This window comes from Equus przewalskii, chromosome 14 (genome assembly GCF_037783145.1).
Source record: "Equus przewalskii isolate Varuska chromosome 14, EquPr2, whole genome shotgun sequence".
NCBI lineage: Eukaryota > Metazoa > Chordata > Mammalia > Perissodactyla > Equidae > Equus > Equus przewalskii.
In genome coordinates, this window is record NC_091844.1 from 59,889,378 (window position 1) to 59,916,997 (window position 27,620).

The 27,620-nt window shown below is 37.6% G+C and overlaps 1 protein-coding gene across 3 annotated transcripts in view; it reads left to right on the top strand.

Moving 5' to 3' along the window:
• Positions 1–403: 403 nt before the first annotated feature.
• PRKD3 (protein kinase D3) overlaps positions 404–27,620 on the top strand; it is an 82,538-nt gene continuing 55,321 nt past the window's right edge. The window contains exons 1-2 of one of the 3 annotated variants that reach the window (XM_070574055.1): positions 404–608; positions 7,654–8,596. In XM_070574055.1, the coding sequence (XP_070430156.1) occupies positions 8,309–8,596 (288 nt within the window). In that variant the 5' untranslated portion in view covers positions 404–608; positions 7,654–8,308. Of the gene's footprint in view, positions 609–800; positions 1,302–7,653; positions 8,597–27,620 lie in introns of those variants that run through there. The other 2 variants (XM_070574056.1, XM_008516166.2) reach the window with 2 other exon arrangements.

Below are 27,620 nucleotides of genomic sequence, written 5' to 3' on the forward strand. Positions count from 1 at the left end.
CACCTGGAGGGCAGGCACGAGGGAGGGAAATACGGGGAGCAAGGAGAAGATATCTCAGAGAGGAAACTGCTCTCTGCTGTAGACTCCTTACAAGTTCCGCGTGCAACTACCACCTCTTGCCACCATCGCCTCCATCAGAGCGGACGACAAAAGAGAACAAGGCAGTTCAATAGCAATAACGGGGATCAAGTACAGAGTGTAACTGGAATAAACACACAGTCGCGCCCCCCTCCCCCGCCCTCACGGAGACGCCGGGGCCTCGGAGGCGGCAGAGCGAGCCCGAAGGCACCCGGAGCTCCTGTTGCCCCCGCGCGGTGTGAAGACAGCGAGTGACATCCCCGCGCCGCTACCACCGGCTCGGGCCCGCGCGGAGACTACAGCTCCCGGCAGCCCCCGCGCCGGCCGCGCCCCCGCCCCTCGCGCGCCCCCGCCCCGCACGCCCCGGCCCCCCGCCCTCAGGCCTCAGGACGGGACGGGGAGGAGGAGAGAGGAAGGGGCGCCAGCGGCGGGCGGGATTCTGCGAGGCGCGTGAAGCCTCGCTGGCGCCTCGTCCGCGATCCAGACGCTGGCGGGCGCGGAGTTTCTCACGACCGGCCGAGCCCGCCTCTGTAAGTAGTCGCCTCAGGGAGCGCGGAACCGACACCGAAAAAGTTAGCGCCGTCGCGGCCGCCGCTTTGTTCTCCCGGCCGTCGGATGAGGCGGCGGCGCCCCTCCCCCACCCGCACGCGGCGGCGGCGGCGGCGGGACTCGGACCCGCGCCGGGCTGGGCGGTGGCCTCAGGGGCTGGGCGGGAAGTTGGCGGAGCGCGCGGCGGGCGGAGCGGGCGGTGGGCGCCGTGGCGAGCGGGGGCGCCGGCGCGGCCGCCAGGTGGGGCCAAGTTCCGGCGTGGGCGCCGAGGCCAAGTTGGGATGGCGCTCCGCGGGCGACCCCCGCGCCCGGGCCCCGGGTCCCCCGAAAGAGCTCCCGACGCCAGAGCCGCGGTGCTCACTGCCGAATTTCGGATGAGCCTTTTTCTTTTCTCTTCATCCCTTTACGTTGTCCCCATCTTCAAGGGCTGGGTAAATGGCGCTTAGAGAACGTAAGCCCCCGCCCCAATTTCCTGACTGGGTTTAGTTTTGCAAGTTGCAGCCTCGCTCGGAGTTGTTCTCACCCCCACCCCCGGGAGCTCGCTCTTAAGATGAAACACTGAGGAGTGCGACTGTTTCTTTGAGCAATACAAATAACCACATACTACTCGGTTGCCTGTTGGATATTTTATTTGAAGTCATCGCGATCAGAAGCATGGGCCTTGCACTCTGCAGGTACGGATGTAAATCAAGCGACAGGCGTGTGTGAGACCTGCACCCTTTTCCATACACTGATTGATGGCTTGGAAGTAACTGTCTCTTCAACCACACCCATCCCCACAGGAAATAAGACTATCGGTGGCATCTTTGATTAGGAAGGATAAGTTACACCCTGAACTACTATTTGGTACGACACAGCCTTAAATGAGTTGTAGCTGCAGATGAAACAAGAACTTCTAAAATGCGTTAATTTGTACCCTAGAAAATGTTACCGTGTTACTGTTACACTGCTTCTACTTTGTACTTAGTGATGTAGTTCTTTCTCACATTTTTAGCGACTAGATCCAGCTTACGCAGTGAGGGCTGGGAATACTTACGGATTTGCTGCTGAAGACATCCCATCAAGGTCCCCGACCGAGATCTAGGCCAGTTTTACTTTTTCAAGGAACCCTTTCCTCCTCCCCTGCTAGGATCTGGATTGAGAGCAAGCCTGGAAGTTCAGCCAAAAAGAAGTTACAAGTTTTGATAAAAGTGTTTAAAACGTGTTACCGAAGCCTTCATGTTAGGTTTTGCTTTAGTGGGTAATACAGGTCTGGTAGGCTTGATCACATGAGCTCGGGGTATTTGACAAGCCACTTTCCATCCTAGGGTGTATAAATTAGTATATAACATTTAACTTTTTAGGATGACTCAGATTCAAGACCATTCACTGGTTCATATCTTGAAACTAATTTTTTAAGCATTCCAGATAGCAATGAGTGTTTTAAATATACAAATTTCATAAGCTTTTAGTTTCATCAGATGACCTCTTTAAAATAGAAATTTCTCTCAGTGGATTGTTTGTCATTTAAACACTACCACAGGCGAAAAAAAGAGCTTAATCAAGTTTTTAGACATTATATAAGAACTGAAAAAACTTCATAGAGGAGAAAAATGAATGGTTATTTAAATGTATTTTTCTTGGGGACATTTCTCATTTTTAAAAAGACATTCTGACGTTGATGAAAATATTACCATATTGGAGTTAATTGCTCGTTTTTAAAAGAAATTGCTTTTACAGAACTTGATACATGTGGAAAATATTTGCTAGAACAAGTTTTAATTTGATTTAATAATAATCACACTTATGAGTCACAATCTTCTGTACTGATAGTACTTTGAGTTTCTCTGATTCCGTAATTCATATTGAACTTGTATGTCTGCCTCTTTGGAGCAGTTGTCTTGTTAGTGAAGAAACTTGAGATGATGTACTTAGGAGATGTTTTAATTTTTATTTCAGTGTAGAAAAAAGTTTTCCTCCTTGTGTGTGGTTAGTTTATAGTGGCAGTATGTGAGAAATTGCTCACTGCCTGTTGGCCAGTCTGATTTCTCAGATACCACTGGTGCAAAGAGAGGTGATGAAGATACACCCAGCCCAACATAGATTCATACAGCATTGCCAGACTGGCAGTCTGTAATCTTATTACCGGATAAACTTTTCAGTGCCTGAGCAGAGAGTAGACATGCTATGCTCCCCCTGTATTCTCTCTGACACTGGAAAGTCTAAGATTCAAATAACCCTGGTCTAGAGGAGCAGAATTCTAGCAGCAACAATTTAGTTAAATGCTGAGCTCTTAAGAGGAAAGTATTATATTAATCCAAGGTAATAGTTATATTTTTGAAAATATATAAACAGATGTAGGGATTGCTACAAACTGATTTTTAAAAACTAATGACAAAATTATTTGAATCTTTTATGCAATATACAGTATAAAAGCAACATGAGTATTATTAAGCAAAGTCAAGTCTGCATCAAGACAAAACGCGGATATTGACTTCAGGACACTGGTCTGTATTGCATTGAAAAAGGCCACAAGCTTTTTTACATGCTAAAGGAAGGGAATACGTGTACATGTCAACAGGAGAAAAAAAGACCCTTTATCAGCGTTGTTAGCACACAAAACTAAATTGAGCCAGGAAAACCCATTCCTGATAGGGAGTCATGGTAGATGTTGTGCTATTCTGAATAGGAAAAGCATTTTACTTCTTTACTGTAGCCTTTACTGAGTACAGAAAAGACACTGGCTACACTAAATAATGAGCCTCCTTTTGAAGTATTTAATAACTGAATTTGTTTTGTCTTCCTGGGATCCTCTACCCTTCTCTCTCTGCTTCCCTGACTCTAATTTATTCTTTAGGTCTTAGCTTACATACTGCTTCCTTAAAGGCTCCTTACCTGAGACCCCAGTTGAAATTAGATCCTCTTAGTGTACTCTTTCATATCACTTTTCATCATTTGTAATTACCTTGTTATTTATGTGGATATTTGTTTAATGTGTGGTACCCACATCACACCAGAGGCTCCAGAGAGAGCAGTAGCCATGTCTGTTTTGGTGGCTGCTGTATAACCCCAGTGTCTGTCATAATAGTCTGGCAAATAATAAGCACTCAGTAAATATTTGTTGAATGAAAATGCTGCTATTAGAGCTGCTTCTAATTAGAGGCTTTGCTAAGATATGAAATAATGTATGTGTAAGAGACAGCTGAGGGACAGGGAGAGAAAGGTAGAATTACTAGTGATGTTACCCTGAAGTATCTCAGTTAAGTACCCTGACCTCCAGGCCCTTTATTTTACCTTGTCTGTATTAATTGGGCAAGTTAGGTTCAAGATTTCTTTAATGTCCTATCTTTTGATTCCATTCAACAATGGTGATATTATATAAGCTCATTTGAATGGGATATGTGACAGATAACTCCCCCAAAGAATGTTTGAGATGTTCCAAATAAACATATTAGAAATGCTTGCCAACTCATAGCTGTTAGAAACAAACATCTAATTGATACACAGTTTAGAAATTAGTAAGTTGTACTACTGTCTCAGTTTTCTAATTGAAGCATAAAGACAAAATAAATTAGTTATTAGATTTTTTTGATATTTAGTCTTAATATTTTGCACCCTACATCTTGTTGCATGTTACAAAACAAATCAGGGTTCCGTAAAACAAAACAAGAAGAGGGAAAACAGATGGGATGAGTGGGCAGAAGCTAATATGATCACTCACTTAGTTTTTTCTGTTTGTATTCATGCTGAAACTTTAAAAAAAATTGTTTATAGTTTATTAATAGTTACCAGTGGTTCTGATAAATTAGTCAATTGTATTATTAGTTACTGTTATTTGGCTAATATTAACCGATCTAATAAAATGGAAATTTAGTCTGAAGACAGCCGTCAAAAATAAATTGTTGAACACAATAGAATGTTGTATTTTGAATTATTTAACCTGCAAACAATATTTTCATAGATATTTTACTACTTTTTTAGTGACCATTGTTCAGCTTTTGAAACTACTCAAGTCAGATGTTAAGGAGCTCATTACCTCGTGAGAAAACCTATTCCATTGTTAGCTTGTTGGAGGTGGAATGAAACAGTGGAAAGAACGTGGGCTTTGGAATCAGGGAAACTTTTGTTTGAATCCCAAATCACTTAGCCATGTAGTCTAGGCAAGCAGCAACTTCTCTGAAACTCTGGTTCCTTTTTTGTGAAATAGAGTTAAATCTAGAGTTGTTGCAAGGATTTAATGAAGAATAATATCTAAACTGCAGTATTTACCCCAACACAGGAGCTTCAATGTTAATTCCTTCATCTAATTACTGTGAAAATTGCTAAAACTTATGAGCAGTTGCTGTAAGACAGGTACGGTGGTAGGTACTTTACCTGCTGTAGATCAGTCTGCACGATAGCCTGTGGTGTAAGGAAGTAGTGCTCTTATCTCTACAGTGATACTGAATGAAACCAATTATTCTCTTAACACCTTTTCAAATATTTGGGGACCGTTATTGTATTTGGTTTTGTTAAGCCTATATTTGGCACATGACATCGTTTTCACTTTTATCTGGATGCATGCTCTTGTTATTTTTTTACATCAGTATAGCTCTTAAAAATGTGGACTGTAGAAATGAATACAATAATAATGTGTCCTAGGGGTTTTGGTTTGCATTAATTCTTTTAGTCACCCATTATATTAACAGCTTTTATTAAACTGCCGGGTCGATAACTCCTCTTATGAACAGCTTCGAAGTCAGCGTTTCTCCATTTCTGTGTTGCACGTTTAACTTTTTGAACCTAAATGCAAAGCTGTACACTCATCCTTGTTAGATCTCACTTTAATTTTAGCTTATTTCTCCCAGATTGTAAAATCTGAGGATTTTATAAACGTCTTGCATGTCTTTATTATATTAAAAATAATCAAAAACAATATAGAGCCAAGAACAGAGTTCTGAAGCACTCCCCTAAAGACTTCTCTCATCTGAGTCGACAGAAAGCAGCAAACCTACCCAGCGTCACTAACATCCACCTCACACTCAAGCAGCCACTGTACACAAATAGCATAGAAAGCCACCTTGAATACTGTTTTGGCCAGAATCCACTATTTTTGTCTGGCTTTGCTGATTGTGTGAGCTTGGGTGAGTACTTTAATCTCTAAGCCTCTGTTTTCTCAGCCATAAAGTGTGCTCTTATGAGGAATAAATGAGATAATACATATAAAGTGCTTAGAACAGTGTCTGGCAGATAGTTAGAGCTCAATAACTGTGAGCTGCTATTAGTAGTATTTCTTCCATCTAAGAAGTCTAACAATCATTCCTTTCCAAGATGTAAATACAGTTAATTTGGCATTATTCGTTCTGTTTGAATTCATGCTGACATCTCGTGATTATTGTATTCTTTTCTAGGTTCAAAAGCCATTTGCTTTCATAATCTGTTCTCAGATTTGCCTAAGGATTAATAGGTTTGTATGTCTATAGTTCCTGAAAACTGCTTCAGTTCAGCTCACAAGACTTGAAGCAACTCTGACCCATCTCTAGGCCATGATTATTTCTCTCTTTCTGAGCTCTTTATCCAACTGCGTAGGAGTCAGCTTTGTGATTACACTTGCTAATTGTTGAGCAGTATGGAATGGGTTGCATCTGGACCCCAAGACTTGCACTCATAAAGTTGTTTTAGTCTCTCTTATTCATCAGGCTCGAGTTTCAGTTCTCAATGCTCTTCTACAGCTTTAGTTTAAAAACTAAGAGAAGATAAGCAAAACACAAGTTGAGCAATTCTGCCTTCTCTGTGTGCTCTCTCAACCTTAACAACATCCTCTCTAAGCAGTGATTCTCTCAGTTCCTTGTTCTCTCTGAGAAATAGTCTGTTATTGTGGAGACAACTCTTGGTAAGAAAGTATGAAACTTGAGTCCTAATTCCCTCTCTACCTCTTAATAGCCATCTGGTGCTGGACAAGTTGCTTTATCTGCTTGTGCTTCAGTTTTCTCATTTGCACAAATGTTAATATGAATTTCCAAAGAGGCATCATGAGATAAAGTGTGTGAAACATTTCTGAGTGCTATACAATATAAGGTGGGATAATAATCATTTATTTGAATGTAGTTATAAAAGCTTTTATCTTTAAATAATTTTTTCTAAGCCTTAATTTTTCCTCAGCTTTCTCATTCCTGATACTATATCTGTAAGTTTTTGTTGTTTTGTTATGTTCATCCTAATTTACTCAGCCACATTACTCTCCAGAGAGTCATTCTGCAGCCACTCTGGATGCTTCACTCTTTCTCATCTTTGGAATTGTTGATGAGTATATAGATGGAATTTAGAAGGAGCCATCTCCTGTGAGCCATTTCTCTTAGTTGTGGGGGGGGTCATACCTTTTTTTTTTTTTTAACTTTTTTGAACTGTCCTTTCGTTAAACTGTGATACATATGCAACTGTGCCCACTGTTCTCTTTTTTACTTTTAGAAATTCTTTATGATGAAATCATTATCTCCTATGTTCATAAGTATGTCTTTTACACTTCTTTGTTAGCCACATAACTGGGTATAGCATATCCCTCCTGCTTCCTTAGCTTTTTGAAAGAAATCTGTCAACAGAGTAAGTCAGAAATCATATTTTGGCAGAGTTAGACTTTTAATATAAAAAAGAATACTTTTAACTTGTCTGTCTTAGGACAGTATTTTACATCTTTTATATGGCTGAGTGGTACATATTTTATTTCTTTCACTCTGTCAGTTTTATTTTCCTTTTTTGTCCCTTCTATTTTTGCCATAACTCAGTTGTGTATTTGTGGAATAAAAGTGTTTGATCTTCAATTTTCAGGTATTAGAAAGGAGTGCTGGGGGTTTTTTTTGAGCAGGAAGCTCCCCCTGAAATTATACCTATAGTAAAAAAAATGGGTGTAACAACTAGACCAAAAGAAATGGCTGCCCATTAGGATTTACTGGTGAATTGTAGACATAGAAGCAAAAATTTTCATTTAAAAAAGTTGTAGGGATTCTTGCATTTTTAAAATAATGTCAAATGAGTATAAAATAGTAAAAGTTTTTAAAAAATTTCTTCCAGGCTGACTACATTTCAAAAAGCATCAACTTTTCTCGATGGACCCATTCATCAAATGAAATATGCCTGTTCTATTTTCAAAGCTTTGTACTTCATCATGGAAAAATTTATCCCCCCCCCAAAATGAAAATGAGGACATTTGAGAACGTGATTTAAAGTGTAGATGTTTGAGAAAGTGTCCCGTCAAATCAGTGAACCAAAGGATAAATACTGAATAGATTAATCCTAAACATTTACCAGGAGGATTTCATCTTGACAGAAAACTTCTATTCAGTATGTATTTTCTGAAATTAAAAGAGACAAGAATAGACTTAGAAGAAAATAGATGAAGTTGTTTAGTAAATAAGCAATGTCATCTCCTTTCCGATGAGGCTAATCAGTGACGTTAAATTCTTTCCAAATCCCTAGTTGTGGACCTAAAAGACAAGACTCTTTTTTTGGTGGGACTGATGATAAGGGAAGTAGGACCTTTTGTGTATTCAGCTCACAGTTGTGGAACTTCACATCGTCGGCATGAGTGGCTTAAAAGAGGAAATAAAGAAGCTTTCAACTAAATCCAAAAGTACAGTCATTTTTTTACTGCTGTCATTTTAGAAAAGCCTCTTCATAACCATTGAAATAGAATTGACGACTATTTTCAAAGCTTAAAGAAAGGCAGATGTCTGCAAACAGTTCCCCTCCATCAGCCCAGAAGTCTGTATTACCTGTAACTCTTCCTGCTGTGCTTCCAACTCCTTCTCCGTGTTCAAGTCCTAAGACAGGACTCTCTGCCCGACTTTCTAATGGAAGCTTCAGTGCACCGTCACTCACCAACTCCAGAGGCTCAGTGCATACAATTTCATTTCTGCTGCAAATTGGTCTTACACGGGAGAGTGTTACCATTGAAGCCCAGGAACTATCTTTATCTACTGTCAAGGATCTTGTGTGTTCCATTGTCTACCAGAAGGTACTGTGCATGCTGTTTATGTCAATAGTTTTTCTGATTAATATTGTTGCTATAAATTGTACATGCAGCAGTGAGTTAACACATAGGGATCAATTGTTTATATCCTAATTCTGAGCATTTTTGGAAGAGACCTACTAGACTATAAGCCTAAAGTCTGAAATTTCAGAGTCTAACAACTGGAGCCTATATCCCAACTTAAAATACTACTTATTCGATTTGTCTTATTAAGAGCAGGAAGATCAGTATAAAGTTAAGGTGACTTAAGAAATCTCATTTGTTTGCAGAGAAAACAGGAGTTAGAGGGCACAGAGCCTCAAGGTGGATTACCAAAAGAATGGGACACAAGCAGTGGCTGAGTCCCAGGTCCACACCTTGTTCTTCCTAGGTACTTTGTGTTCTGCCCTGCTTTTTGTACTCTCTTCCTTCCCTTTATATCCTGATTTCACCTAAACTGCCATTTAATGTGAGAGGAGCACACTCTGTCTCTTAAAAAATAGGTAAATGAGTTTTGAATATATGACACAATATATGAAGATTTGAAAATTAAGGATGGTTTTATTTTGTTTCCTGTCTACCCAACCCTTGCTCTGTACCATACCGTTTTTTAAGGAACCTTAGCTAAATGTGTTTAATAATCTTGATTTGATGGATGAGCTAGTATGTTCTCTATTTTATTTTATTGTAAAACTATATATATGGGTAGTGTGAATTGGTTAATTTTATGTTTCAAATTTGTTTCAAACAGTATACTTTGTGTTTTAAAAATCATATCAGTGAAATTAATGTATTTAGATTCAGGCTCCTTATTTTTTTAATTTCAATTCCTTATACTTTATATGGTTGTCATTATCTTCTGATGTAGAAGTCATTAACAGTCAAAAAAATGTTATGTGGTTTGTGAAAATGACCTATGCTTCCTGTGTTTTAACAGTGACTTTTCTATTTAAATGTAGCCTAAATTAAATTTCCTTTTGTAGATCTGTAGATCCAGCTACTCTCTTTAAGTATCTTTGCTTTTAATTTCCCTTTCCTTAAATGTTATAGAGGTTTTTCACAAATATTTTTGCAAGTAGGTTATATTTTCTAAGTTAAAGGTAAGAGTTTAACTTAAATACAATTTGTAACTTTAATGTTTCCTTTTTATTTGCGCCTGTGGAAACTCATAACCAGTGTTTTGGTGGAATCTGTATTATTGTTTTCAATCTTTAGAAATTTCATTTAGTTCTTTTTATACAGAGGCATACTGATTTTCTACAGGATTATTTTAGAATTAATGTTACTTCATCATTAATGTAGATGTGAGAAGTGGGTTAGATGGGTTAAATTCTTGGCAACCAGATTAAAAATCATAATCCATGAAAAATTAGACTGATGCCAAGGAAATAAACAGGATAGCTCAAAAGAAGATAGTCCAGGGTAAACTCTACAGAAATATAAAATAGAACTATTGATTATGGATATAGTCAGCATAAAATGAATATCATAGTGAACTGAATTTGATGCAATATTATAGTGATATGGGGATGTATTTGGCAAAAATATATAGCATATATATGACATAAGCACATTACACATTCCTTTTGATGTGTTCTAGAATGCTTTTTGTTTGTTGTTTTTTTGAGGAAGATTAGCCCTGAGCTAACATCTGCTGCCAAGCCTCCTCTTTTTGCTGAGGAAGACTGGCCCTCAGCTAACATCTGTGCCCATCTTCCTCTCCTTTCTATGTGGGATGCCTACCACAGCATGGCTTGCCAAGCAGTGCCATGTCCGCACCTGGGATCCGAACCAGCAAACCCCAGGCACTAAAGCGGAACATGCGAGCTTAACCCCTGCACCACCGGGCCGGCCCCTGGAATGTGTAGTGAAGAAGAGTGTTGAGCTTGGGACTATGTCAGCTCTATTATTTATTTACTGTATAACTTGGGGCAAGTGATTTCACTTCCCTGGATCACAGTTTCCAGATCTGTCAAATGATTGAGTTGGGATGATTTCTAGTGTGTAACTCCAGCTGTGAGCTTCTGAATCCTTTAATCAAAATTTGGGTCCTCATTGCTACAGACAGATAAAGGAGAAGGGAGTTTCAAGGGGTGACCTGCTCCAAGTCCTAACTAGAAAGGAGTCTTAAGGGAACCAGCTCAGATCCTGGGGTTTTGTAGAGAGGTTTCATGGATCCCTAACTCATCTTGAAGATGGAAAAACCGTGTCAGAAGTGCTGTTCTTTTTGCCTTCTCTCTTGTCTTGGACACTTGCTCACCAGCCATCCACTTTCATTACCTGTATGTGTACAGCTGCAGGTTAACTCCCAGGACTCTCTTTTCTTGTTTCTATTTTTAGTCTATTTTATTTTACATAAAATGCATTTATCTAAACCTTCTAAAGATAGGGCACTGGTTAAATTTTAGGTAATAGAAAGATTAACCAGATGTCATCCCTTCCTTCAAGAAGCTTATGGTCTATGAGGGAAAGGTTCACTAGTAGAAACATGAAAAAGTAGAAAGTGGAGTTAAAAACTGCTTTTCTCAGGTTGATAAAGGATGTGGAAGGCTTCATACAGAAAGTAAGATTTAATCTGATACTTAAAGAATGAGCACGATTTCAGTAATTTGGGAGGTGAAGAATACATTCCAGGCAGAAGAATCAGGATGAGCAAAGATATGGAAGGGGGAAAGGGGAAGATTATAATTGGTAACATATATTGAGTGCCTGCTCTATGTCAGGAGCTTTGTACACGCTTTCTGCCTAATCCTCATGACAATTTGTGGTACGTCTCAAACTTTAATGTACATGCCAGTCATTTTATAATTCCACTGAAATGTAGATTTTGAATCAGTAGGTCTGGGGTCTGTTATGTTTTCAGGTGATACTGATGCTCCTCCAAGGACCACACTGAGTTGGAAGTGTGTAGGTGATATAATCCCTGTCAAATAAATAAAGGAGGAAATGGAATTTCAGAGACATTTAAATTACTTGCTAAGTCAGAATTCAAACAGGTTTGTTTTACTCAAAAACCGGTGCACTCTCACTGTGCCACCCTGTCTTCCTCATGCCAATGATAGTTTCATGCTTGCTTCTTCTAAGAGTGGAGATTTAACTAAGGCCTTTGCTCAGCAAAGCAACATGATCAGGTCTGTGTTTTGGAAAACTTAAACATGGCAACTAAGTGTGAGATAAAGTAGGGAGATCAGGTAGGAAGCCACTGTAATGAAGACCTGAACTGAGGCAGTTGGAAAGTGATGATGTATTTGAGGGGTTTGAGGAAAGTACAGTTGGCAAAACTTGATACCCTCTTGAGTATAGGGGAAGAGCAAAGGGTGAAAGACACGCAGCCTGGTTGGGTGATAATGCTGGTAACCAAGATAGAAAATCCAGAAAGAAAAGTAAGGGTTTCTTGGGGGAGATAATGGGACTGATTTTTTAATCAAACTTTATCTAATAAGATAGTATTCCTGTGTTCTGGAAATTTTTAAGAGGGTCAAAGAAGTGTTCTTTCACTTAAAGATTTCGCACAAGGATATACATTGGGGTCCTATTGTTCTGCTGTGACCCTTGAAATGGAATTGTTGCTCCTCAAGAGGAACCTAACTCTTTGTATAGAGAAACTAACAAGACTAAAAGTGATGGAAAAAATCTCTTAGTTTGGAGGACCTGAGGAGAGACCCCTAAAAGTTAATGAAATAAGCCAGAGGGCAACTCTACTTTTAAATTAGAAGAGGAGTGCTAACTGAACTGTAATTTTATTTTAACAATACTTTGGATTTTTAGAATATATATTTTTAATCTACTAGGCATAATGTCAAATGTAGATTTCGTCTGTTTTACATTTTTGCTTTCCAGTATTGCTATAATCACCATTATGTACATTGCATTGCCAGAGCTTATTTATATTATAGCTGAAAGTTTGTACTTTTTGACCACCTACACTCGTTTCCTCCACCTCTGGTAATCACCAGTCTGTTCCATTTCTGTGAGTTCAGTTTTTTTTAGATTCCACATGTAAGTGAGATCATACAATGTTTGTCTTTCTCTGTCTGACTTCTTTCATTGAGCATAATGCCCTCAAGGCCCATCCATGTTGTCGCAAATGTCAGGATTTCCTTCTTCTGGCTGAATGATATTCCATGGTATATATGTACACACCACATTTTCTTAGCCATCTATCTATTGATGGACACTTAAACTGTTTCCATGTCTTGGCTATCGTAAGTAATGCTGCAGTGAATGTGGTGAGATAATGGTTTCGTTTCCTTCAGATATATACGCAGAAGTAGAATTGCTAGATAATATGGTAATTCTATTTTTAATTTTTTGAGGGACCTCCATACTGTTTTCCATACTGCCTGTACCAATTTACATTCCTCCCAACAGTGCACATGGGTTCCCTTTTCTCCATATTCTTGCCAACATTTGTTTTCTCTTGTCTTTTTGATTATAGCCCTCTGACAGGTGTGAAGTGATATCTCATTGTGGTTTCAATTTGCATTTCCCTGATGATTTTGAGCACCTTTTCATGTACTTGTTGGCCATTTGTATATTGCCTTTAGAAAAATGTCTATTCAGTTCCTCTGCACATTTTTTAATCTGGTTGTTTGGGGGTTTTTTGTTATTGAGTTGTATGAGGTCTTTATACATTTTGGATATTAGCCATTTATCAGATAAATCATTTGCAAATATTTTCTACCATTCCGTAGGTTTGACTTTTCATTTTGTTGGTGGTTTCTTTTGCTATATAGAAGCTTTTTAGTTTGATGTAGTTCTGCTTGTTGCTTTTTGCTTTTGTTGTCTTTGCTTTTGGTGTCAAATCCAAAAAATCGTCACCAAGACCGATGTCAAGGAGCATATCTCCTGTGTTTTCTTCTAGGAGTTTTATGGTTTTGAGTCTTACATCCCAGTCTAATCCATTTTGAGTTGATTTTTGTGTGTGGTGTAAAGTAGGGGTCTGGTTTCATTCTTTTGCATGTGGCTGTCCAGTTTTCCCAAAACCATTTATTGAAGAAACTATCCTTTCCCCATGGTATATTCTCCCGCACTCTCTCTCTCTCTTTTTTTTTTTTTTGGTGAGGAAGATTGGCCCTGAGCTAACATCTGTTGCCAGTCTTCCTGTTTTTTGGCTTGAGGAAGATTGTTGCTGACCTAACACCTGTGCTGGCCTTCCTCTACTCTGTATGTGGGATGCTGCCACAGCATGGCTTAATGAGTGCTGTGCAGGTCTGTGCCTGGGATCCAAACTGGTGAACCCTGGGCCGCCGAAGTGGACTGGGTGAACTTAACCACTATGCCACTGGGCTGGCCCCTCCCCATGGTATATTCTTGGCTCCTTTGTTATAAATCAATTGACTGTATGTGCATGGGTTTGTTTCTGGGCTCTCTGTTCTGTTCCATTGGTCTGTATGTTCATTTTTATGCCAAAACCATACTGTTTTGTTTACTATCAAACATTATCAATATTAGTATCAATATCAAATGAAATATTGCTAGTTTTGTAATATAGTTTGAAATCAGGAAGTGTGATGCCTCCAGCTTTGTTCTTCTTTCTCAAGATTTCTTTGACTCTTCAGGATCTTTTGTGGTTCCATACAAAGTTAAGGATTGTTTTTTCTATTTCTGTGAAAACTCCCATTGGAATTTTTATAAGGATTGCATTGAATCTGCAGATCGCTTTGAGTAATATGGACATTTTAACAATATTAATTCTTCTAATCAGTGAACACAAGATATCTTTCCATTTATTTGGGTCGTCTTCACTTTCTTTCATCAGTGTCTTATAATTTTCAGTGTACAGACCTTTCACCTCCTTGGTTAAATTTATTCCTAAGTATTTTATTACAGTGATGCTATTGTAAATGGGATTGTTTTTTTAATTTCTCTTTCCGATATCTTGTTGTTAGTGTATAGAAATGCAACTGACTTTTGTGTGTTAATTTTGCATCCTGAAACTTTACTGTATTTGTTGATTAGTTATAACAGTTTTTTGGTAGCGTCTTTAGGGTTTTCTACCGTATGTCATCTGCAGGTAGAAGACAGTTTTAATTCTTCCTTTCTGAATTGGGTGTTTTTAATTTCTTCTTCTTGTTTTAATTGCTCTGGCTAGGACTTGAAGCACTATGTTGAATATAACTAGAGAGTGGGTATCCTTGTCTTGTTCCTGATCTTTGCAGAAAAGCTTTCAGCTTTTCATTGTGGAGTATGATGTTAGCTGTGGGCTTGTCATACATGGCCATTACTATGTTGAGGTATGTATGCTACCTCTATTTTTTTTTTTTTTTTGAGGAAGGTTAGCCCTGAGCTAACATCTGCTGCAAAGCCTCCTCTTTTTGCAGAGGAAGAGTGGCCCTGAGCTAACATCCATGCCCATCTTCCCCTACTTTATATGTGGGACACCTACCACAGCATGGCTTGCCAAGCAGTGCGATGTCTGCATCTGGGATCCGAACTGGCAAACCCTGGGCCGCTGAAGCAGAACGTGTGAGCTTAACCACTGCATCACCAGGCCGACCCCCATATGCTCCCTCTATACCCACTTTCTTGAGAGTTTTTATCATGAATGGATGTTGAATTTTGTCAAATGCTTTTTCTGCATCTATTGAGATCATATGATTTTTATTCTTCATTTTGTTAATGTGGTGTGTCATATTGATTTGTGGAACTTGAACCATCCTTGTATCTCTGGAATAAATCCCACTTGATCATGGTGTATGATCTTTCCAGTATATTGTTGAATTCAGTTTGCTAATATTTTGTTGAGGATTTTTGCATCTATGTTTATCAGGGATATTGGCCTGTAATTTTCTTTTCTTGTATGTACTTGTCTGGTTTTGATATCAGGGTAGTGCTGGCCTTGTAAAATGAGTTCGTAAGTGTTTCCTCCTCTTCTATTTTTTGGAAAATTTTGAGACAGATTGGTATTAATTCTTTCATAAGCACTTGGTAGAATTTGCCAGTGAAGCTATTTGGTCCTGGACTTTTTGTTTGTTGGGAGGTTTTTGATTACTGATTCATTCTCCTTACTAGTAATTTGTCTGTTCGGATTTTCTGTTTCTTCATGTTTCAGTTTTGATAGGTTGTATGTTTCTAGGAATTTATCCATTTCTTCTCAGTGTCAGTTTTGACATATAGTCATTTATTAGTAGTCTCATAAGACTACTAATCGTTAGTATTTCTGTGTTATCAGTTGTAATGTCTCTTTCATTTGTGATTTTATTTGAGTCTTCTCTCTTTTTCTCTTGATAAGTCTAGCTAAAAGTTTGTCTATTTTATCTTTTTAAAAAACCCAGCTCTTAGTTTTATTGATCTTTTTTATTGTCTTTTTAGTCTCTTATTTCAATTTTTTCTGCTGTAATCTTCATTGTTTCCTTCCTTCTACTAACTTTGGGCTTAGTTTGTTCTTTTTCTAGTTCCTTGAGGTGTAAAGTTAGGTTGTTTATGTGAGATCTTTCTTGTTTCTTAATGTAGGCATTTATTGCTATGGATTTACCTGTTAGAACTGCTTTTTCAGCATCTCATAAGTTTTAGTATTTTATATTTCCATTTTATTTGTCTCAGGATATTTTTTTATTTCTCTTTTGACTAGTTAGTTGTTCAGTAGCGTGTTGTTTAATCTCCACATATTTGTGAATTTTCCAGTGTTTTTTTTGTACTTGATTTCTAGTTTCATACCATTGTGGTCAGACAAGATGTGTGACATGATTTCAATCTTCTTAAATTTATTGTCCTGTCTTGTGGCCTAACATATGGTCTGTCCTGGAGAATGTTCCATGTGCACTTGAGAAGAATGTGTTCTTCTGCTTTTGGATGGAATGTTCTGTAAATGTCTGTTAAGTCTCTGGTCTAATGTGTAGTTTAAGCCCAATGTTTCTGTATTGATTTTCTGTTTGGATGATCTAGCCATTGTTGAAAAGGGCTTTTGAAGTCCCCTGCTATTATTGTATTGCTATCTATTTTTCACTTCAAGTTTTTTAATATTTGCTTTATATATTTAGGTGCCCCATGTTGGATGCATACATATTTACAAATGTTATACTCTCTTGTTGACTCCTTTATCATTATATAATGACTTTTGTCTCTTATTCCAGTCATTGGCTTAAAGTCTATTTTATTTAAGCTAGCTTATAAATTTTTCATTATTCTATTACTATTTTAATTCTCTTAACAGTGTCATTTGGAGAGCCAAAGTTTCTAATTTTGATGAAGTACAATTAATTTTTTCCTTTATGGATAGTGCTTTGTTTCATATCTAAAAAAGTATTTGCCTAAATGAAGAATAACACAGAATTTGTCCCACGTTTTCTTGTGTAAGTTTCATAGTTTTAGCTCTTACCTCTATGTCTGTGATCCATGTGTTAGTTTCGTAGAGCTGCCATAGCAAAGTACCACAGCTGCGTGGCTTAAACACCGGAAATTTACTTTTTGACAGTTCTTAAAGCTAAAAGTCTGTAATCGAGGTATCAGCAAGGTTGCTTTCTTCTGAGGGCTGTGACCAAGAATCTGTTCCATGCTTCTCTTCCAGCTTCTGGTGGCCTCAGGCGTTCCTTGGCTTGTAGATGGTAATCTCCCTGTGTCTTCACAATGTCTGCCTCTGTGTACAAATTTCCCCTTTTTATAAAGACACAGTCATATTGGGTTAGGGAAACCTTAATGACCTCATCCTAACTTGATCATCTATGAAGACCCTACTTCCAAAGATCACATTCACAGATACTGGGAGTTAGGACTTTGACATTTTTGGGGGTAATGCAATTCAACTCATAACAATCCATTTTAAAGATTTTATTTTTCCTTTTTCTCCCCAAAGCCCCCCAGTACATAGTTGTATATTTTTAGTTGTGGGTCCTTCTAGTTGTGGCATGTGGTGTGCTGCCTCAGCATGGCTTGATGAGCGGTGCTATGTCCGCACCCAGGATCCGAACCAGCGAAACCCTGGGCCGCCAAAGTGGAACACGCGAACTTAACCACTTGGCCACTGGGCGGGCACCAACAATTCATTTTAAAATAATATTTGTATATGATGTGGGGTAAGGGTCAATGTTCATTTCGTTACATGTGGACATCAAATTTTTCTCTCATTGAATTAGTTTAGTACTTTTGTTTTAAATCACTTAACCACATATATTTTGGTCTGTTTCTGAACACTGTTCTGCTTTATTGATTTATATGTGTATCCTTAAACTAGTTCCACATTATCTTGAATTCTTTAGTTTTATAAAGACATGAAGTCAGCTGCATAAGTACTCCAGCTTTGTTCTTTTTTTCAAAATTGTTTTGACCAGTCTGCATCCTTTGCATTTCCATGTTAATATTAAAATGAGATTGCCAATTTCTACGAAAAAGCCTGCTGAAATTTAATGAGCTATTCAGGTCATGAATTTCTTTGTGAGTGAACTTTGGTAATTTGTGTCTTTAAAGGAGGATTTTCATTTCATCCAAGTTGGCAAATCCGTTGACAAAAGTTGAGCATTATCTTCTATAATTTTCCTTTAAAATCTGTAGTATGGTATGGCTTTCATCCCTGACACTGACAATTTCTCCCTCTCTGCCCCTCTTGATCTTTCTGGCTACAGGTTTCTCGATTTTATTTTCAATAAACCAGCTCTTGGTTTTATTGATTTTCTGTACTGTTACTGTTTCCTATTTGGTTTGTTTTTTTAATTTCCTTTTCCTACCTCCTTTGGGTTTAACTTGCTTTATTTTGTCAGTTCCTTAAGGTGGAAGCTTAGGTCATTGATTTGTGTCTTTTCTGGTATATGTCTAGTGCCGTAACTTTCCTTCCAAGCACTACTTTCGTTGCATATGACAAATTTTGATGTGTTTTCACTTTCATTCTTTTCAAATTATTTCCTAAATTCTCTTGTGATTTCTTCCTTGATTCATGGATTGTTTGATTACGAAGCATTGGAAGTTTTTCAGCTATTTTCTATTATTGATTTCTACTTTTAATTCAATTTTAGCCCAAGAATATACTTCATGTAATTTTAATCTGTATAACTTTGTGAGATTTGTTTTAGAGTACAGATCTTCCTCAGTTTACAATGGGATTATGTCCTGATAAAACCGCCATAAGTTGAAAATATCCTAAATCAAAAATGCATTTAATACACCTAACCTACCAGACATCATAGCTTACCCTAGTCTACCGTTAACATGCTCGGAACATTTACATTAGCCTATAGTTGGGCAAAATCATCTAACACAAAGCCTATTTTATAATAAAGTGTTGAATGTGTCATGTAATTTATTGAATACTGTACTTGAAAGTGAAAAACAGAATGTTTCTGTATGGGTACATAATGGTTGTAAGCGTATGGTTTACCTTCATGATTGTGTGGCTGACGGGGAGCTGCGGCTTGCTGCCACTGCCCAGCATTACAAGAAAGTATCATACTACGTATTGCTAGCCTGAGAAAAGATCACAATTCAAAGTACAGTTTCTACTACCGAACGCATTTTGCTTTTGCACCATCATGAAGTTAAAAAATCGTAGGTTGAACCATCATAAGCAGGGACTGTGTAGGATTCTGTCCTATACTACATTCTGAATGTTACATATGCAATTATAGAAATGTGTATTTTGCTCTTCTTGAGTGACCTATAAATGTCAGATCAAGTTGGTTGATAGTGTTCAAATTTTCTATATCTTTATGGATTTCCTTTTACTTGTATAATTTATTGAGAAAAGAGTATTGAAATCTCTCAACTATTACTTTAGATTTGTCTGTTTCTCCTTTGAGTTTTAATCAATTTTTGCTTCACGTTTTTTGAAACTTTATTATCTCCAAGCACATTTAGGATTTTTACAGCCTTTAATATATTGGCCGCTTTTTTAATACAGGCATATCTCATTTTGTTGCGTTTTGCTTTATTGTGCTTCGTAGATATTGGATTTTTTACACAATTCTCCACCAGCAAAAATGGTGTCTTGCTGAAGGCTCAGATGATGGTTAGCATTTTTGAGCAATAAAGTATTTTTTAATTAAAGTATCTACATTGTTTTTTTAAAACATAATGCTGTTGCACACTTAATGGACTACAGTAAAGTGTAAACATAACTTTTATATGTACTGGGAAACCACAAAATTTGACTCGCTTTATTGCTATATTAGCTTTATTGAGGTAGTTTGGAACCAAACCTGCAGTATCTTGGAGGTATGCTGAATAACTTTCTTCTTTATGATTGGTAATGTACCTTGTTCTGAAGTCAGCTTTGTTTGATATTAATATAACCATTCCTGCTTTTTTGTTTTTTAACTAGTGTCTGCATTGTGGTATCTTTTTACATGTTTTTACTTATAATCTCTCTATGTCTGCATATGTAAAGTGGGATTCATGTAGACTGCATATAGTTGGGTCATGCTCTTTAAATATAATCTGTCAACTTCTGTTTTTTAAGTGTTTAGACCATTTATGTTTAATACAGTTTTAATATAGATGTATTTAAATATGTTGTTTCACTGTTTGTTTGTCTCTTCTGGTCTTGGGTCATTTTCTCCGTTTTCTGCCTTCTTTTGAATTGAATATGTTATAGAATTCCATTTTATCTCCACTCTCAGTTTATTATGCTCTTTAAAAATTTCTTTAGCAATTGCTTTAGTGCAGGGGTCAGCAAACTACATCTGTAGGCCAAATGTGACCCACCACCTCTTTTTGTAAATAGAGCTTTATTGGAACACAGCGTGCTGATTCATTTATATCTTGCCTATGATTGCTTTCATGCTACCACAGCAGAGTTACATAGCTGTGACAGAGACCATATATATATATGGCCAACGAAGCCTGCAATATTACTGCCTGGCCTTTTAGAGAAAATATTTGCCACCTCTTGCTTTAGTTTATATAATGTGTATCTTTAACTTGTAGACTATCTTCAAACAGTATTATCCTACTCTATGTATAATGTAAAGTATACCTCAGAATAGTATATTTCTATTTTCTTCCTATTGTCATTTATGCTGCTGTTGTCTTACGTTTTCTTTCTACATACAGTCGATTCTCATTATTTGTGATAGTTATGTTCTGTAAAGTCATCTTGATCCCTGAATGAGTGAATACTGAACCATTATTCCTAGGGGAAATAGAGGCTTGGGTTCCTGTGAGCCTTTGGTCATAACGTTTTTGTCAACCAATAAATACATAACCTTCTTTTATATGTGTTTCTGTTTCAAGACACCTTATTTAATATATATTATTGATTCATTAAGATTAATTTTATAGCCAATAGCACTATCACTCATGACTAAATGAGGCTTACGTAAATATTTTCTCCATAAGGCACATTGTAGCCTTCTTGCACTTAGGAACACTAGACAGCACTTCAGCACTATGCTTGGTATCCATTTTAAACAGAGAAATCACCATTAAAAAGTCTCAAAATGCAGAATATAAGGCACTAAATAGACTGTGGAAAGGACATCCATTTTACAGTATGAGAGTTGAAACAGGAAGGCAGGGGGCTGGCCCCACGGCTGAGTGGTTAAGTTTATGTGCTCTGCTTCAGTGGCCCAGGGGTTCACTGGTTTGGATCCTGGGCACAGACATGGCACTGCTCATCAGGCCATGCTGAGGCAGCGTCCCACATAGCACAACCAGAAGAACCTACAACTAGAGTATACAACTATGTACTGGAGGGCTTTGGGGAGAAGAAGAGGGAAAAAAAAAGATTGGAAACAGATGTTAGCTCAGGTGTCCATCTTTTGTTTTTTTTGAGGAAGATTAGCCCTAAGCTAACATCTGCAACCAGTCCTCCTGTTTTTGCTGAGGAAGACTGGCCCTGAGCCAATATCCGTGTCCATCTTCCTCTATTTTATGTGGGACGCTTGCCACAGCATGGCTTGACAAGTGGTGCATAGGTCCGCACACAGGATCCAAACCAGCAAATCCCAGGCCACCGAAGCAGAATGTGCGCCCTTAACTGCTGCACCACCAGGCTGGCCCCCAGATGTCAATCTTTAAAAAAAAAAGAAGGCAGAGCATCACCTTGTTCAACTTCAGCTGGGAACATGCACAGATTTTTCACCTTTTTTGCATATCTGTGAATGACTGCAAAAGCACAGAAAGTATTGATCTGAGGGTTATGGATAAATTTTAGCAAGTAGAGAATCTGCAAATGAGGATCAACTGTTACAGATCTCACAACGCATTATTTTTCTTCTTGCTTTTCTTTTTTCTTATCTTTCTCCCCAAATTCCCCCAGTACATAGTTGTATGTTTTTTTAGTTGTGGGTCCTTCTAGTTCTGGCATGTGGGAAGCCACCTCAGCATGGCCTAACAAGCTGTGCCATGGCCGCACCCTTGATCTGATCCAGCGAAACCATGGGCTGCCAAAGCAGAACGTGCGAACTTAACCACTCAGCCTTGGGGCTGGCCCCTCTTCTTGCTTTCAACAGTAAATTATATTTTAAAGAAATTAAAAACGAGGAAATGATCTTTATGTTTATCTACATATTTAACATTTTCATTACTCTTCGTTACTTTGTGTAAGATCCAAACTGTATGCAGCATGTCCTTTTCTCTGACTTCATTTATGACTTTTCTCTTCTTGGTTTTCAGCAATACGAATATGATATATGCCTTGTTGTGGGTTTTTTTCTGTTTATGTTCCTGGGGTTTGTTGAGTTTGGTCTTGAGATTATAGTTTCCTCAACTTTGGAGACTTTGTATTCATCGAAGCTTCTTTTAGTCTTTTCCTGTGTGCTGTTTTTACCACCCTTACAAAATTCTCCTGAATGTGTTCTTGTTTGCTTTCCTCTTCATCTTCCTTCTATCTAATCTAGACTCTGACTTGAAATACTATGAGAAAGCTGTATTTCAGTTGCCTCCAGGTTGTGCTGTGGCCACATCTGAGCCTAATGCATTATTTTATTATTTATTTATTTATTTTGAGGAAGATTAGCCCTGAGCTAACTCCTGCCAATCCTCCTCTTTTGCTGAGGAAGACTGGCCCTAAGCTAACATTCGTACCTATCTTCCTCTACTTTATATGTGGGACGCCTACAACAGCATGGCTTGTCAAGCGGTGCCATGTCTGCACCCAGGATCCGAACCGGAGAACCCCAGGCTGCCGAACCAGAATGTGTGCACTTAACCACTGTGCCACTGGCCTGGCCTGGCCCCCTAATGCATTATTTTTAAACCTTTTTCGGGGGCCGGCCCGGTGGCTGAGTGGTTAAGTTTGCACACTCCACTTCGGCTGCCCGGGATTTTGCTGGTTCACATCCAAGGCAGGGACATGACACCACTCATCAGGCCACGCTGAGGTGGTGTCCCACATGGCACAACCAGAGGAATTCACAACTAAAATATACAACTATATACCAGCAGCCTGTGGGGAAAAGAATGAAAAAAGAAGAAGAAGATGGGCAACAGGTTGTTAGCTCAGGTGCCAATCTTTAAGAAAAAACAGAAACAAGAACAAACAAACAAAAATAAAACCTTTTTACATCCTAGTCTACTGTTGAAAGTAGGTTGAAGGAGTGTGAACCAAGCTTCTTGTCAGATTTTTTCCCATGATTTAGTAATTTTTTATAAGGTAGTAAATTAGGTTACAAGCAAATGAAGAAGCTAATACGCACACTTTGACAAATGCAGACTTTACTTCAATGTTTGTGTCTGTTTTTTCACCTAGAAAATCTCACACAATCTACTTTTAAACAGCCCACAAGAACATTTTCTGATTATCAGTGAGCATTTCCTGATGACCTGCTTTTTTTTATTAGCAAAATTTTCAAAGTTGTTTTGTCATATTTTAACAAAAATGGCCACATTTTCAAAACTCTGTTGCCACAAGGCCACATGCTGTAAAGGATCAAGATTCTTGAATGTTTATAAACTCCATCTGTATGGTTGTAAGGTAACATGACTTAGTTTGTGACAGTGGTTTCCACCTCTGCACCTAGAATAACCTGGGAGCCTTAGCAGACCCTTTCCCAGGTCGATTAAAGCAGGCTCTTGGGGAGTGGAAATTCTGTTGAAGAGCTCTATCTGTCATTCCAGTGAGGAGACAGAGTTGAGAACCTGTAGTTTAATGGAAATCGACAATCTTAAGGACCAGATAAGTAGTAATCTGAAGATATTTTATTTCCAGATATTTAAATTGTATCTTTTGTTGTATGAGCTTGCCATCATTTTCTACATACTGAAAATATATTTTTTAAAAATCTTGTAATTCAAAAATTCAGTGAAGTCTATATCTGATTATAGGTTAATAGCATAGTTGAACATTTTAGGTAGAAAAACAAGTGCTAATGATTTCATTTCTTCTGCTTGGCAGTTTGCAGAGAGCTAAATAGTGTGATACAATTACCCCTTACCTAGGTGCCATTATCTATTATGGCTTCATGCAATTAAACAAATCTTTTGGTGCACTTACTCTGTTCAGTCACAGTGCTAGATACTGTGGAGTCTACCAAGGTGAAAGACAAATTCCCTGCCTCTGACGATTTATGCTCTAGAAAAAGAGAAGATGAGTGAATGTCAAATTACTGTCGTATTAGGTACATCTTGATAAGTTCTGAAGTAAAGGTACAAAATGGTAAATGACTCAGAGGAGGAACTACCATCTTGTTGGGGAGTTATGAAAGCCTGTTTTAAATCCGACTGTTTACGTTACCAACTGCAGTCCTTCACCTGGGGAAGTAAACTTCAGCTGCTAGCACAATGCCCTGCTACTACATTGATAGGTTATAGCATGGAGAAACTAAGGTGCCTTTGACATCCTCAGTAACAGGAAGAGAGCAGAAACCTGTCTATGCACATAGAGAGTCTTTCTGTGTTTTTTCATGGTCAAACGAGGAAAGGTTTATGAATCTGCTTCCTAGTAGTGCTCTAAATTTTGTGAGCTAGACCTAGTTATTCAAGAAATTCGTGGTGATTTCTGTTCTCCTCAATAGTATGTGTGTGTATATTAAATGATAGGTTTATAAAATGCTTGTTAGCCCAGCACCTAACACACAGTAATCACAGAATAAATGTAAGCTTATCAATAATATTACTTATTACTGATCTTAGTGGTTTCTAAACTAAAAACCAAACACCAAAACATTAACCGCTGTACTTTAGGGTCCCTTCTCTGTGGAGAGTTTACTGGAAATTAGCGTTGATCCAGAAATGACTGAAAGGTCCTAACAGTCAAGTTTATGTTAACTTTTGGTTTTGTGCTTTATGGAATATACACATATGTCATAATCTGTTTTCTACTTTGTGGAAGACAACTGCTTCCTTCCATGATCCCTATGGGTAAATTATTCACAATTTTCTATTAGCTCTACAGTGCACCTTTTATTGGTATGCAAAATCAGAGGTTAAAAGTATGTCACTTCTGTGGTTTATTTAATCTTTTGTTCTTGAGCTGCATGTATCTATTTCATGTATAATATTTAGCTCCTGAAAACTTGTGATTTCTGTATTAGAATATTATAGTATGTTATATTTCTCAGCACATAAGGTAGTCATATGGTTCTTTAGATTAATGGTGATTATAGTTGTGACTTCAGAATCATATAATTTTGAGTTCAACTGATTTAGCTAGTTAGTTAAATAGTATTGTTGAGCAGTAAGGGAATAGACATGCTTTTCTGTATTTGTATACTCTAAGGCTGTTTTACCTAATATAATGGAATTGAGATATTCCTGCATTGTATGCACATTCCTGAGGACTAAACTGCCAGAAAGAGCCTATAGTGCAACTATAAAGGTTTAAGGATTGTTAATTGAAACTACATAAGATCTTTTGATACTGCAAGAGGGACCCAAAAGCTAACGAGTGGACACAAATATCTCTAACAGGAAAAAAATGATTAAAAATATTTATTGATAATTATCTTAAGAAATGGATGCATCCAAGTATAAAGTTAAAAATTTTTGTGAAATATTTTTTAAAAGACTGAAATAAGTGTATGTTCCTGTAAAAGGAAGACTGATAATGTATAATTTTTTATTTCCCAAATGAAGTTATTTTTTCCATTCAAGATTTTATTGGGATTCTTTTTACCCTGACAGTGTTTTTCTAAACTTTATCTGGAAGAAAAAGTAGTCTAAAGCATTAAGTAAAAAATCGGAAAAATAAGCGGAGAGAAAAAAACTACAAGAATTGAAACTATATACTACTGAACAGTAATAGACAGATCCTTGATACATTTTAGATATATGCCAAAGAAGGCATGAGAAATAAAAGGAAGTCATTTTTTCAGAAATGGAGTTTAGAAAACTAGTTAAGCACTTGAAGGGGCATTAACATAGACCTTCACTTAATACCCAACACCAAGATAAATTTCATAGCAATTAAAGGTTAAATATGAGAATTCAAATCAAAGGAAGATTAGTATGAAATGGAATTGAATATTTATCAAACTTAGCGTGAGAGAACTCAGTTTCAGATCAGTAAAAGGAAACACAAGGGAAGAGAACAGTTTACAGGTTAGAATATTCAAAATTGTAATATTTGCTTATGTAAAAATAAAAATAAGATTGGGAAAATATTACAGCACGTATTATAGAAGGTTAATGTCTTTATAAAGAGCTCATGTATTGGTAAGAAAAACATTGATCTCTTTAGATGATACAAAAATATATTTCACACAGATATTAAATTAGTAAACAAGCATGTGGGAAAATGGTCAAAATATGGTAATAAACGCAGATTAGGTATCATGTGTTCAATTAGGGGGAAAATGAAACTGGTATTTTTAGTATAGGTGAAGGTATGGTAAAACCTCATAGAAATGAAGAACAATCAGTGATTCAAGTCTTACAAGTTAAAAACTGGATGAAATTCTAACACAGATAATACACAACATATACGCTGAGTTTTTTTTCCCCAAGAAAATATCTCTGTAACCAACAGATCATTCATAGTTGAGCTTGGCTTAAAACTTGAATGTGACCAGAAGTGGTCACTCTTTGAATTCAGTCCAATTTCATAACACATCCCGAGGGTGGAGTGGGTGGAGTTTTCTTTTGTTGTTGTTGTTGTTGTTAGCATAAGCCAAAAAGTTGAGCTTCCTTTTTTTGAATATTTGAAATGCTTCCAACATTTATGTTGCTTTGAGATTGGTGCTGTCTTATTCATCTTTCCCCAGAAATGCCTTATACTCAGTAGACGTTTGTTACAGGACACATTCTGCTTGGTTTTACTGCTAAAAATATGATACTTACTGCAAATGATCTTTGGTGTAATTACTTCCATTGATGAAATGATTTATAGTTCTCAGAGCTACAAAGAGAAAGAAATGAAGAGAAAAGCACTAGTATTCTTTCTATCCTGTTTCATGTATCAGTGCCTTAGTTGTGCCCAACCCACTCCTACTAGTTTAGATTGTCAGATATTTACTTCGTAGAGCTCTTAATTTCTGGGATTGTGCAAAACACCTGGTTCTTCTAAAATACTCTGAAATTCTCAAAGTTATTCACTCTGTAAGGACACCAGTGAACTTTTTCCTTATTCCTTGTAAGGATGGAAATTAGGTCTTCTGACTGTTTTATTGGCATACATTACAGCTCCGGTATCTGATTTTAATGTATAAGATTAAATTAGACTAGTGGTTCTCAACCGGTGTGATTTTGACCCCGTGGGAATATTTGGCAATGTCTGGAGACGTTTTTGGTTGTCACAGCTGGAGGTGAGGGACTACTACTGGCATCTAGTGGGTAGAGGGCAAGGATGCTGCTACAATGCACAAGGGAGCCCTCCACAGCAAGAATTACCTGGCTCAAAAGTCAGTAGTGCTGAAGTTGAAAAACCCTCAATTAAACTGATGTGGAAATAGAATTTCTGGTTTGGAGAAATCAAAAACTTCCGTTAGTACTGTGGTAGGGTTTTATTAAATTATTGAATATGAATATCTTCTAGCTATGAATTTTAGCTTGAGAGCTTTAAAATAGAATTTCTAGCTTGGCTTGGATGTGTTTGTTTTAAGAATAGTACAGTTTCTCTTATGAATATGGATATAGTTAAACAATGAAGTAGATTTTTAACCTATGTATATTAGATTCCTATATCTTCATATTGGTTTATAAACCAAACTTAACAACAAACAGGATC